At 33.0% G+C, this 12,347-nt stretch overlaps 1 protein-coding gene across 2 annotated transcripts in view; it reads left to right on the plus strand.

Moving 5' to 3' along the window:
• LOC148950517 (acetyl-coenzyme A synthetase 2-like, mitochondrial) overlaps positions 1 to 12,347 on the plus strand; it is a 417,833-nt gene that overhangs the window by 289,174 nt on the left and 116,312 nt on the right. For both annotated transcript variants that reach the window (XM_089092452.1, XM_089092453.1), the window contains exon 10: positions 10,629 to 10,725. In XM_089092452.1, coding sequence (XP_088948578.1) covers positions 10,629 to 10,725 — 97 coding nt within the window. The remainder of the gene's footprint in view (positions 1 to 10,628; positions 10,726 to 12,347) is intronic.

Genomic DNA, 12,347 nt, shown 5'->3' on the forward strand with positions numbered 1-12,347 from the left:
GTTATATTCTCTTTGGACTATTGGCTACCAAATGGCTGTCTCAAAATTTCGATTGAATGTATTTGGGGAAAAGAGGATATCTTGGAGGAGGGGGGGGGGCTATTTTCTCTCCATCACGCTTGACTCTTAAAATGAAACTGGAACTATGCATTTCCAATCAAATGAGCCTCCTCTAAAGGTCACAAGAACACCTCTTCATAAAAACCTTACATCCCCCCGGGCATAGCTTAAAACCCTTATCCCCATACTTTGGCGGCTTGTGTTAACCCCAAAGGCCGTGTTATGAGATCTTTGGACTATTTTTGAGCAAATGCCTATCTTAAAATTTTTATCGGATGCATTAGGATAAAATATGACGGGGGGGGGGGGGTTTAGCTGCCCTCCGATAAATTTGACTCTTAAAAATAGCTCTTCAACTTCTGATTTCCAATCCAAAGAGACCTATCCGAAGTTTATACGACCACCGTTTCCATAAAAACCTTAAATGCCCTCATGGCATACCTTAAAACCCTTGCACTGAGGACTGTGAGGGGGTTCTCATCCTCAAAGACATAATCTCTGGAGCTTTAAAGTACGTCAAACAAAATAACTATCTCGAAATTTTGACTGGAAGTATTTGGAGAAATGATGGGCGTGGGGGGGGGGTGGTGATTGCCCTCTAATCATTTTTTACTATTAAAGAAGGCACTAGCCTTTTCAATTACCAACCGACTGAGCCTTTTTAGAAGTATCTACGACTAAAAATGGCCATCTTAAAATTTCTATCAGATGCGTTTCGGGAAAATACGACGTGTGTGTATGTGTGGGGGGGCTATTTGCCTTCTGATTACTTTGACTCTTAACTTCTGAGAGCACTATAACTTCTGATTACCAATCAAATGAGCCTTCTTTGAAGTTTATACGATCACCATTTCTATAAAAACCTTATATGCCCCCAGGGCTTAACATACAACCCTTGACCTGAGGGCTATATGGTGGGGGAGTTGTCCTCAAAGACATAATTTCTGGATCTTTCAACTACACTGAACAAAATGGCTATCTAAAAAATTATGATTGAATGTGTTTGGGGAAATGATTGGTGTACGGGGGGGGGGGGGCGGGAGGAACTCCAATCACTTTTGATTGTTAAAAAGGCCAGTAGAACTTCTGATTACCAATCAAATGAGTCCCCTTTGAGGTTTATACGACCACCCTTTCTATAAAAAAAACTTTATATCCCCATAGGGTATAACTTACAACTCTTACTCTGAGGGTTGTGGAGGGAGGGCTGTCATTCTCAAAGTCATAATTCCGGACTTTTAAACTACACTGAACAAAATCGCTATCTCAAAATTTTGATTAGATGTGTTTGGGGAAGTGTTTGACGTCTGTGAGGGGGAGCTGGTTGCCCTCCATGAGCTCTTTTGAAGTTCCTATGACATTTTTGTTTCTATAAGAAGTGCCCAAGTTTAAAAATAAACATATTGTGCCCACATTGCTCTTTACTTAGGCAGCGCTGTCGCGCTGCCTATGATATTTTATCTTGAGATTTCAATTATACAGCACTGGAAGTGCCGATTAGACCAGGTAAGCCCCCCCCCCCCTAAAATTTAGCCTATGGTCGCCCATGAACAGAAACTCCAGGGATAACACATCCCCCGAGAACCCAGGGACAAGTGTTGTAAATAAGTATGCCCCAGGGGCATATAAAGTTTTTATGGAAGGAATGGTCGTATTTGGAGGGGCCTCATTCGATTGTAAATCGGAGTTTCTAGTGCCCTCATTAAGAGTCAAAAGTTTTTGGAGGCAACTAGCCACCCCACCCCCCAAAGCCCTTTTTCCCAAATACATCTGATCAAAGTTTTGAAATAGCCACTTCGTTCAAAATACTTTACATATCAAATAACGAAAACTCCGGGGTCGACACCCCCCCCCAGAGTCTGTGGACAATTTTTGTAAGTTATGCCTCGGGGGCAGATAAGGTTTAATGTAAGGAGTGTTCGTATAAATATCAACGAATGCTCAATTAATTGGAAATTAAAAGTTCTAGTTACCTTTCAAGAGTCGTCAAAAATGTACGGTGGGCATCTTTCCTCCTCCCCACACCCTTTTTTCCTGAAATGTATCTAATCGAAATTTTGAGATAGCCATTTAGCTTGAAATAGCCCATTGATCAGATGACCAATTACTCGGGTTCAAGATACCCCTCTCCAGCCCAGGGGAAGGGTTTTAACTTATGCCCAGGGAGAAAAAGGTTTTTATGGAAGAGGTGGTCGTATAAACTTCAAAGGGGACTCAAATGATGAGGAATTGAGAGTTTTGGTTTCCTTTTTTCTTGTTATTTATAAAGAAAAGAGAGTATGTTTGATTTTGAATCTCCTGGATGCGTTGCTAGCTGTACACTAAGATTAGTGAAAACAGGGCCACCGATGGAAGGCTGTGTACAGCCATCCCCGTCCACCCCCTAGCATCAAATCTGACCTCCGAACATCCTCATATTTGCAGCGCAAATGGGAGGATAGCTCTATATACTGATTGTGTGTGGTTGTCTCTTATTCTCCCCCCCCAACCCTGAGGAAATGGCTCTGAGTTACGGAACATGCTTATTGTTACTTTGATACTTTGTATACTTTGATACTTGGATTTAGTGATCTATGTGGCAACTTCGATTTGCGTTGTAAGGGCTGTAAGTTATGCAAGTTGCTTGTTGTTACTTTGATACCTTGTTTACTTTGATTTTTTGTTTGCTGTGTTATTTTTTTAACCTTAATATTGTTACTTTGATACTAGTTTTGGTACTTTGATGAAAGTTTGAAGTTAAAAAAAAAAAATCATTTTGAAATAAGGATTTTTTTTTAAACTTGAAACTTTTTGCAATCAAAATGAACAAAAATTAATTAATAAAAAGTTTCCGAAAAAGAAGTTTTTCAAAGAAAAGTAAAGACTATATTAAACTTAACATCAGCAAATACTAATACCTGTAAAAATTCAAACTCAAAACTAATAGAAATTACTTTTAAAGAACAAATGAAACCCAAAAACGAACAGAAAATAAAAAATCATAGGAAAAAAAACATACAACAAGTACTAATATAAATTGGTAAATGAATCTTAAAACGATTAATGCTTAAATTCGATATGCAAATAAAGCTTAAAATGAAAAAAATATTTTGCTATTGAAGCATAAATGAAACCCAAAACGAACAGAAATTAAATACAAAATCAATGAAGCAAATATACAGCAGATACTGGTGTAAATGAATAAATAAATCTTAAAACGAGTGAAACTTAAATTGAATATACAAATCAAGCTCGAAACAAACACAAATCACTACAAACAAGAGTTTGGGTATCGCCTCCTTCTCTCACTGCAAAAATTTAAAACATGCTGCGTTAATGGCGCTTTACTGAAAACCAATTATATTACAAATATTTTCTTTTGTACTTAATATTGACAATTAAAATTAAAATTACTGTAAAATTTTGAACTGATGAGCTTTCAGCAATTAATATCATTATACATCAAACATTCACTTCAATTTTATTAGTTCTTTCCAAGACTGTTCAAGACAAATATAGTTTCACTACAAACAAGAGTTTTGATACTCTCCCCTTCCTCAACTCTAAGAACATAAAGCCTACTGCGTCATTGGCCCTTCACTGAAAACGAATTATATTACAAATATTATCTTTTCCAACAACTACAACAACTAATCAACAACTAATATCAAACACTTCAACAACTAATATCAGTATACATCAAATATTCAATTTGATTTTATTTGTACTTTCCAAGAATGTACAAGGCACATATAGTTTTCAGTAAAGCGCCAATGACGCAGTAGGTTTTAGACTGTTACAGTGAGAGAAGGAGGCAATATCCAAATTTTTGTTTGTAGTTATTTCTGTTCGTTTCAAGCTTGATTTGCGTGTTCAGTTTAAGTTTCACTCGTTTTAAGATTTATTTATTCATTTATATTAGTATCTATTTTATGTTTGTTTGCATTGGTTGTTTATTTAATTTCTGTTCGTTTTGGGTTTTATTTATACTCACTAGAAAAATATTTTTTTGTTTTAAGCTTTATAATTTAAGGATTAATATTTTTAAGATACATTTATATTACTATATGTTGTATGTTTTTTTTCTGTGGTTTTTTATTTAATGATCTGTTCGTTTTGGGTTTCATTTGTTCTTTAATAGTAATTTCTGGTCGTTTTGAATTTGAATTTTAACAGGTATTTGTAGTCACTGATCTTAAGTTTAATACGGCTTTCACTTTTCTTTGAAAAACTTCTTTTTCGGAAAGTTTTCGTTATTTAATTTGTTAAACTTGGGTAGCTTATACGCAAGATGGACTGTCTTTTCAACGAATGAAACTAAAAATCTCACATCTTCTGAATAGTTTTTCTGTAAATCTCGTTTGAAATGACTGTTTTTTTTTTGCTTTTGGTGGATTTAGCCCCATCTCCTAAGCAAACTAGAACAACTGAGACTGACGATAACATTCCAAGGGACTACAAATGTGGCATCATAGTAAAAATAACCTTCCGTAAATAGCATTACATAAATATTTCAGCTCCTTGCAGACTTAAAGTTTGTTTGATAAAAAAATTTTTGTCAGGTTTATTTTTATTTTGAAAAAAAGAAAGAATAAAAAGAGCTCAAATTAATATTTAAAAAAAGAGTACTTCTCATGGAAATAAAGAGCAAAGTTGAAACCTAAAACGAACAAAAATTGTTCTATCTGAGTCTATACCAAATATAAATACTTTTAAAACTAGCTAAAACAACATGACTCGTGGTAATTCCCTGTATTTGCAGAGTGATGCAAAGCTAGCACTTCACCTAAAACATAAAATAACATAAGTAAAGGTTCAGAAAGGGATGAAATCCTTTTAATAGACAGTGTTTCACGAACAGTGATAGAAATTCACAAAAATACCAGATATTTCGGTCACATATGCAGTGACCGTCATCAGTAGTAAAACTAAACTAAAACAATTTAAACAATAGTTTATATACTAAATAAAATAAAAATACATATTGCTTAATTCTCTACTTCTTTTCAAAGCAAAGGCGGGAGCTAGCCTCTTTGACCTTCTTGGATTCTGTTCATTAGCGTTCAATGGTAGCCTGTAACACTTGGACAGAGGTCAACTACATTGGGTGAATTGAACTTTACTCTGTCAGATTTTAATAAATTATCGTTGATTGAGTTCAGCCCAAATTCACCTGTGTCACGATTCAAAGCAGGCATGGGGATAGGTCTTAAAAGGGTCTCCTTTACCTACACAGAGGACCTTCATCTGAATAATGGTGTTGGAAAAAGTTCAAATTCTGAATTAGCCGCACAAAATGCGTCCGAAGAAAGTTCTAATTTGAATTTTAAGCCATGGCTGCTTTCGAGCCATGTGGATGTAAAGCTACCAGTGTATGAAAACTGTTATGCTTGTTTACATAGAATATAAGGCACTTTAGGACAAACAGAGAGGGCAATGCATCTTTTGGGATAGCTGATATTGATAACGCTGGTCTGCTCTTACGGTTACTCAATGATGAATCATCCTCAAGTCTTGTCTGATTATAAATCAGTAAAGTTTAGTCGAATATCATATAGAGTGTATATCAGATAAAACACGGTCTGATAGTAGAAATCAAATAGAGTGAAGCCAATAGTCCCTTATATTCAAATTAGCCTACAAGTAGATTGTATCCAGGAACTAAATAGAAATAATATTACGGAAACAATTACACAGGACGTTACAGTTTATATTACAATAATTATGTTCAAATTCTTAAATTTATACGGGTTAAGGTAAACTTAATAAACACCATATATTTAGAATCAGCATTAGAAGACCATTCTTTTGATATGTATATTGAAAAAACATATTTTTTTTAAGTTTGAGGGGGGATAATTTAAAAAAAAAATTGTTTTTTAAGAATAAAAAAAAAATAATAATAGGAAAATACAGCCAGGGTTTACATTAAGTGCCGGCTATGTGTACAAGCTAGCTGTAATCTTATTATAATTAGTTATAGTTTAATATAATAATTTTTGGTAAAAAGAAAAAAATTAAAGACAATAATTAAGCGTTATAAAGATTTAAGAGAAACTTAGAATAAGCTTATAAAGCAAAAAAAGTGCGAGGTAAAAGAAACGGAAATCGATAGAAAAATGAGTCATAACCTAAAAAATTACAAGGGAGTAAAAGCAAAGGACAGAATGAATTAAAAAAGAACCAAAAATTAAACTCCATCGCCACCACCAAACTACAATAGTTCAAAGTGACAATTTTAAATCTAGTGAGGTATTCCATCTGAGAAAACGAACTGGCACAGGAAATCCCTAGTTTAAACAATTGGCTTTCACCTGTGCCAATCCAAACACCCAAATCCCAAGCCGTCGAACCCTAACAGAAACTAAACGTATCCACTTTTTCTTTGAAAATAAAATATAACATTACACAACAAAAGAACTTGCAGTAATGAACAGAAATTCATTCATACAACGTTCCCAGATTTAAGCTTAGCAATAAACCACAGATAGTGGAAACCGCATTCAAAGCTATGTAGCCTTGCCAAGGGAATTATTGTCTCTCTTTCTTTGGAAAATAAAATAGTAATTAAAGCTAGGATAAAATTGGCAATCAGGATATCGTAAAAACTTACATTTTTATGAAGAAATGAGAACTAGCAAACGCGGGGCAAAACTTAATTAAAAGTGTTCTAAAAATCAGCTGAAAAAAATACAGTACTTTTCTAACACGAACACTTTCGGATGAAGAAATTTAAATAATTTCCAAAAAAATACAGGGTGCAACAATAGACACCCCCACCCCTTAAAAATAAAGGGATAATGAATTTGACCATAGAAGGGCAATTAGCATAAAAACTTGTAAAAGTTATTGAATAAAACATGAAACATATCAATATAGGCTTAGAAAAGACCTATCTTACTGGAAAAAAAACGGAATAAAAACTTGAAAAAAAACCTTAGGCTTCATTGAAGTAAGGAAAAAAAAAAAGGAGAAGGGTTCAACTTGAAAATATATCCAGACGAAATTAAAATGAAAAGAAACTGAATGGAGTCAGTTAAACTTTTTTAGACGCAATTATTGAACTTGCCGAACGAAACTAGTATGAAAAGTGTACTAGATAAGTACAAAATAAGTAGCATTAATAGTACTAAAATTGAAAATTGTACTAAATAAGTAGCATTTATACTACGGAACCACCGTTACAGTGGCTAACTTGGGCCAAGATGAATAGAAATGTTGGAAAAAGGTTCCAAGTAGACAGGAACAAATTTTGCTCTCTTATGTTGGAGTCGTGTTGAGAAAAATTACAAACAATGCCAGATCAAATAAAAAAAGTCACAAAAAATCCATAAGGACTTAAATTAAAGTTGAAACCTAAGACAAGACCACTAAAATTGGGGAAGTTAAAGTGAAAATAGTCATTGTCACTTGTATGTCAAAAACAGAATTACTGTGTGGCCATGAAGGCCGGTCATTTTCTGCAGAAGGGCCACTTTTTCTGAAAAAAGAATAGCCCAAGAGAAAATTGTGGCAATAAATTATTAAATATTTAATTATTATTTATGCAGATTCAGAGTAGTCCTTTTAACGGTAGCCCATGACAAGAGGACCTGGAAACGTTATAAGGAGCTACCAGAAGGCAGTCCTGGTAAGCAAACCTTCAGAGTACAGGCATAGTCGTTTGATAATGGCATAACAGGTATAAGGTGAACAGCAAAATTTTTTAACTTATCAGATCTAAACTGTAAATTGAGCCTTATACCAAAAGGACATTAAAGCTGAAAAAAAAGAGATTACAGACAAAAAAGTTATAAAACTGTCTCAAGTACCAAAAATTCGAAAAGAATTAGAAAGCTCAGAAGTCTGAAAGGTTTGAGCAAAGTCAAGTTATATGAACTATTGTCAAGCTCTTATATAGAGGCTAATCATACTTATCAGTAATAGTGCATAAATTCATTTGTTGGAGTTGCTCTTGTTTTGAAAATATTTTAATGGCAGTTAGGACTTATCATATAAAAGTCTCGAGGGAATTATTTAAAATTTGTAAAAATAACAAATATTACAGTGATTAAATAAATTATTAGGGTACATAATTATTATTTGTTTTTAACAATTAAGTGTCAGCATAGCTTCGGTTAATATATATATATATATATATATATATATATATATATATATATATATATATATATATATATATATATATATATATATATATATATATATATATATATATATATATATATATATATATATATATATAACCTAAACTATCCATGTAAATATAGTGAATTAAATGTTGAGTATTTGTGTTTTTTTAGTTTTATATCATTCAAGAAGTATTCTACATTAATACTTCATAAGCAATTAACAAAACAATAATTGGAATTAATTCCAATGCTAATCTATACCGTGTATTATTTTTTTAATGCTTTAAGTTTTAAACAGTAGTTAAATATCCTATCTAGTTTTGCGAATTAAAAAAAAAATACTTGTGTAAGCTATTACACAATGCTTGTATACATATATACTATATTTTTATTTTCTTTAAGTTTTAACTAGTGATTTAATGCGATATATAAATGTTTGACATCGAGTCAACGTATAAATATAGTTTTATTGTGAAACCATCTGTTCAGTGATTAATAATTCTATATTAAGAGAAACCAGGAGGAGAAAGTAATTAAAAGTAATTAATTTCGTTAAAAAAAAGAATACATTGATATATACAAATTTTGAGTGTTTCTTTCTACTATATATGTAAAACTATATGTTTTTATATATATACTAATGTGAATATTTATTTTAGATACAGCCTTAACTATTTTTTTTGGAAATCAAATTTTTCGTAGCATCGTTTTGGATCCATTTTTTTAAATCATATTTTGACACATTTTTGGAAAGTAAAAAATTTTGCAGCCACTTCAAAGGTATTCGGATACTATCATCTAATACCATCAGAAACCAAACCATACTCGATCAACTGATATTTTGGAAACTGTAGCGGTGATACAGACTTTACTGCAAATTCGTCAGAAAGGGAGATAAAATCAGAACTTAATTTAGGCCTAGAAAATGTGCTACATAGCCCAATGGCTTATGTTATTGAAATATGTGAAAATGCTTTGTGCTGGAAAAATATGTGAAAATTCAAAAAACAAAAATGATATAAATATATTACTCAATGCATTCCTAAAACGAAACAAAATTGATAGATTAAGCTCATCACCAAGATATTAAATTATTAATGGGACTTACATGTAAACTCAGATCATACATAAAAGTTTCTAACATAACTTACAATCTTACGTCAGGAGTACTACTAATATAATGTTTAAGCTGCTTGGGGTAAAGTTAAAACAGAAGATGCATATGAAGAAGGGTAAAAAGAGTATTTTTCAGTCCTAGAGATAGAGAAAGAGAGAAACAAGGATGAATTTCAAACCGAAATCCTTCGACAAAAAAAAAGAACATGGCCTATATTGGACCAGAAACATAACCCTAAGGAAATCCACTGAGGTTCGATGCAAATCATGATCCAAAGATGGTAGCAAAATTGCTGTAAACGAAATTAAGTTGTTTTAAAAGTAAAATATTGAGAATTTGGACCGTTCTTCTTTAAATGGGGAGTATTGTGGTAAAGCTTTCTAATTTAGTTAATTATTAATTTAGTAAAAATATATAAGACGAAAATATGAAGTTTTGAAATACCACTTTTTATTAAGATAAGGAACATATCCTGCTAAGTTCTGTTTAACGGGAAATTGAGAAATTACCACTTCCTAGCAATTACGTGGGAAGGTGTGGTTGATAAAAATGTATAAAAGATACATTTTATCGGAAGGAAAGATCGGATACTAACTTTATGCCGGACTGACCTCTGGTCCATTGTTTTTAGAAATACCTTGGAACTTTGTCTTATCATTGTAAGTGTCTAAATATCTATTTATATATTATTGTTGTTTTTTTAGACTTGTGGTCTACTTGGGACAGCCAGTCCCAGTAGACAGAATATATCCGATTATATTATATGGTAAATGAATAAAAGTATTGTATTTTAGACAACCTTTCTACGATCTACTTTTAGCCTCTCGAACATACCCAGTCGGTACGCCTCATTAGTTCGGTCATAGCCTAAGGCACGCTACCGAAGTTTAATTACCTTAGGGCCAGAGTCATCTCCCCTATAAAGGGAGAATAAAGGCATCTACGACTACAACCCCCAAAATACCATAAGAATAAACACTTCACAACAGAACTGTACCGATTTGGTCTATCCTATCAATAGCCACCGACATATTTTCTTTTTTCAGCTGTAAGTATATTTTAGCACGCTAAATTCTAAGCAGTGCGACAGTGCGGATTCTGGGAAAAGAAATTTTTTATTGTTGTCCCAGGGGATCCTTCGAACCATTCCCAGAGACTCCTCCCCCTTGCTGCATGGTGCTGTGACTATACATTCTCGGAAACACAGTTTTTGACTCAAGAAAGTTATCTTACTAAATTTGTTAGAAATATTAAACCAAACTAGATTTTCAGTTTCCATCTCCACTGAACCATATACAAAGCAATATAACATTTTATTTTTCATGTTTTTTGCCTTTCAGAGATTTTGATGGGTATTACCAAATAACGGGTAGGATGGACGATGTCATCAATGTCAGTGGCCATCGACTTGGTACTGCTGAGGTCGAAGATGCATTGGTATGTAACATACATATTGACATTAATTAACATTACAACACGGCTTTTGACCTATGAAAATTTTAGCATTTTTCTAATATGACATTTTGCGCTGAACTTGAAAATGTAGTTACAATGTTTCCACCCTTTGCTGTTTGTGTCAGGATGTTTTTCAAATATTTTTTTTATTGTTTGCTTTGAGAAATTTTCACAGCATATCTTTTTATAGCTGTGTTTAGCTGTGTCATTTATTTTTTTTATCTATGAAACACCAAGAATTCAACACACACACACACATACACAAAAAAATAGAAATGATTAGTTAATGCTCGAAAAAATAAGGCATTTTTTAATTTGGGATGGAACCTTGCGTTTGAGAAAGTTTGCTTGTCAACTAAACTTATTTAAGTTAAAATGAAAAAAACAAACACTTCTCCAAAACTGAGTGGGAGAAGTCTGGATGTATTTTCGAATTTGGCATACCAAATTCTCCTCGAATTATGAAGTTCTGTATCAAGGATCGAAAAATCTTTAAATTGTTGTACAGTTCATTCAATTGGTCTTCTGACTTTTTCACAGGGTTGTAATTCTTCTTTTTTCATTGCTTTTTCATATTATAGGACTAGGACACTAGGTTGTCCTAGTTTTTTAATCTACCCTAGCTGACTTGTTCCCTTTTCAGTGCTACCCTTACGCCATTACTTTAACCACAAGCAATTTATCAGGAATAAACAAACATACTTATTCCCATTCTTTTGTATATAGTAGGCTATACTGAATTTTTTTGCCCTACATAATTTATTTTTAAACCAGAGTCGCGAGAAGGAATCAGAGTTACCTGAAATGTTTCTCAAACACAACTCATGTTGACGTGCTAATAGTAACCGAAACACTTAAAGGAATTTTTATGATAGTATATACATTAAAAAAGATCATTTCATGGTGACTACAATTATATAAGTTTATTGGCAACACTGGGAAATTCATTACTATGTCATTTGATAAAAGTCATTAAGTCATTCTGGAAAAGTCAGTTAGGAGAGTTGGAGAATTTTAGAAAAGGTGAAAATATCCTTAAAAACCGAATGGCCTTCATGAAAATGAGACCATCACACTAATTATAGCCGAGAATTGGATTTTTATCGGAATTTTGAATATAAACTAATTAAGTTTAAGATTACCCACCAAAGTTACTAGTCTCAGAAAATGCGACCCCATTTTCGAAAAAGGGTGAGTGATGAAAACTACACCACCAAATTCAAAAAATCTGAGAACCCTAGTACCCCCAGTAAATTTGCCAGATGATGGTGAGGGAACAACCTAGCACCAGGAGCTTTGGTTTTACGAATCTAAATGGAAATCTCGTAGATTTTTTATTGATATACAGTTTTTTATGATTTCTTGTTTACCGTTCCCCTACTTTCGTTTATGAGAGATATCCCGATAAAAAAGTTCAAAAAACTGACCTTGAAAACCTGGAAGAGATGACCCTATAATTAATTTTTGATCCCCTCCCCCCGCCTCCCGCCCCCGAATAAATATTTGAAGGGGTGCACTTTTTAAGGGTAATTATCATTCTCAAAGCATTATTGTCCAAACGTCAAACGTGATTGTAAAATAACAGTGGTTGAAGGAGGGACTAG

Source organism: Artemia sp. Qi Xiang Cuo, chromosome 7 (genome assembly GCF_049724085.1).
Source record: "Artemia sp. Qi Xiang Cuo chromosome 7, ASM4972408v1, whole genome shotgun sequence".
Taxonomy (NCBI): Eukaryota; Metazoa; Arthropoda; class Branchiopoda; order Anostraca; family Artemiidae; genus Artemia; species Artemia sp. Qi Xiang Cuo.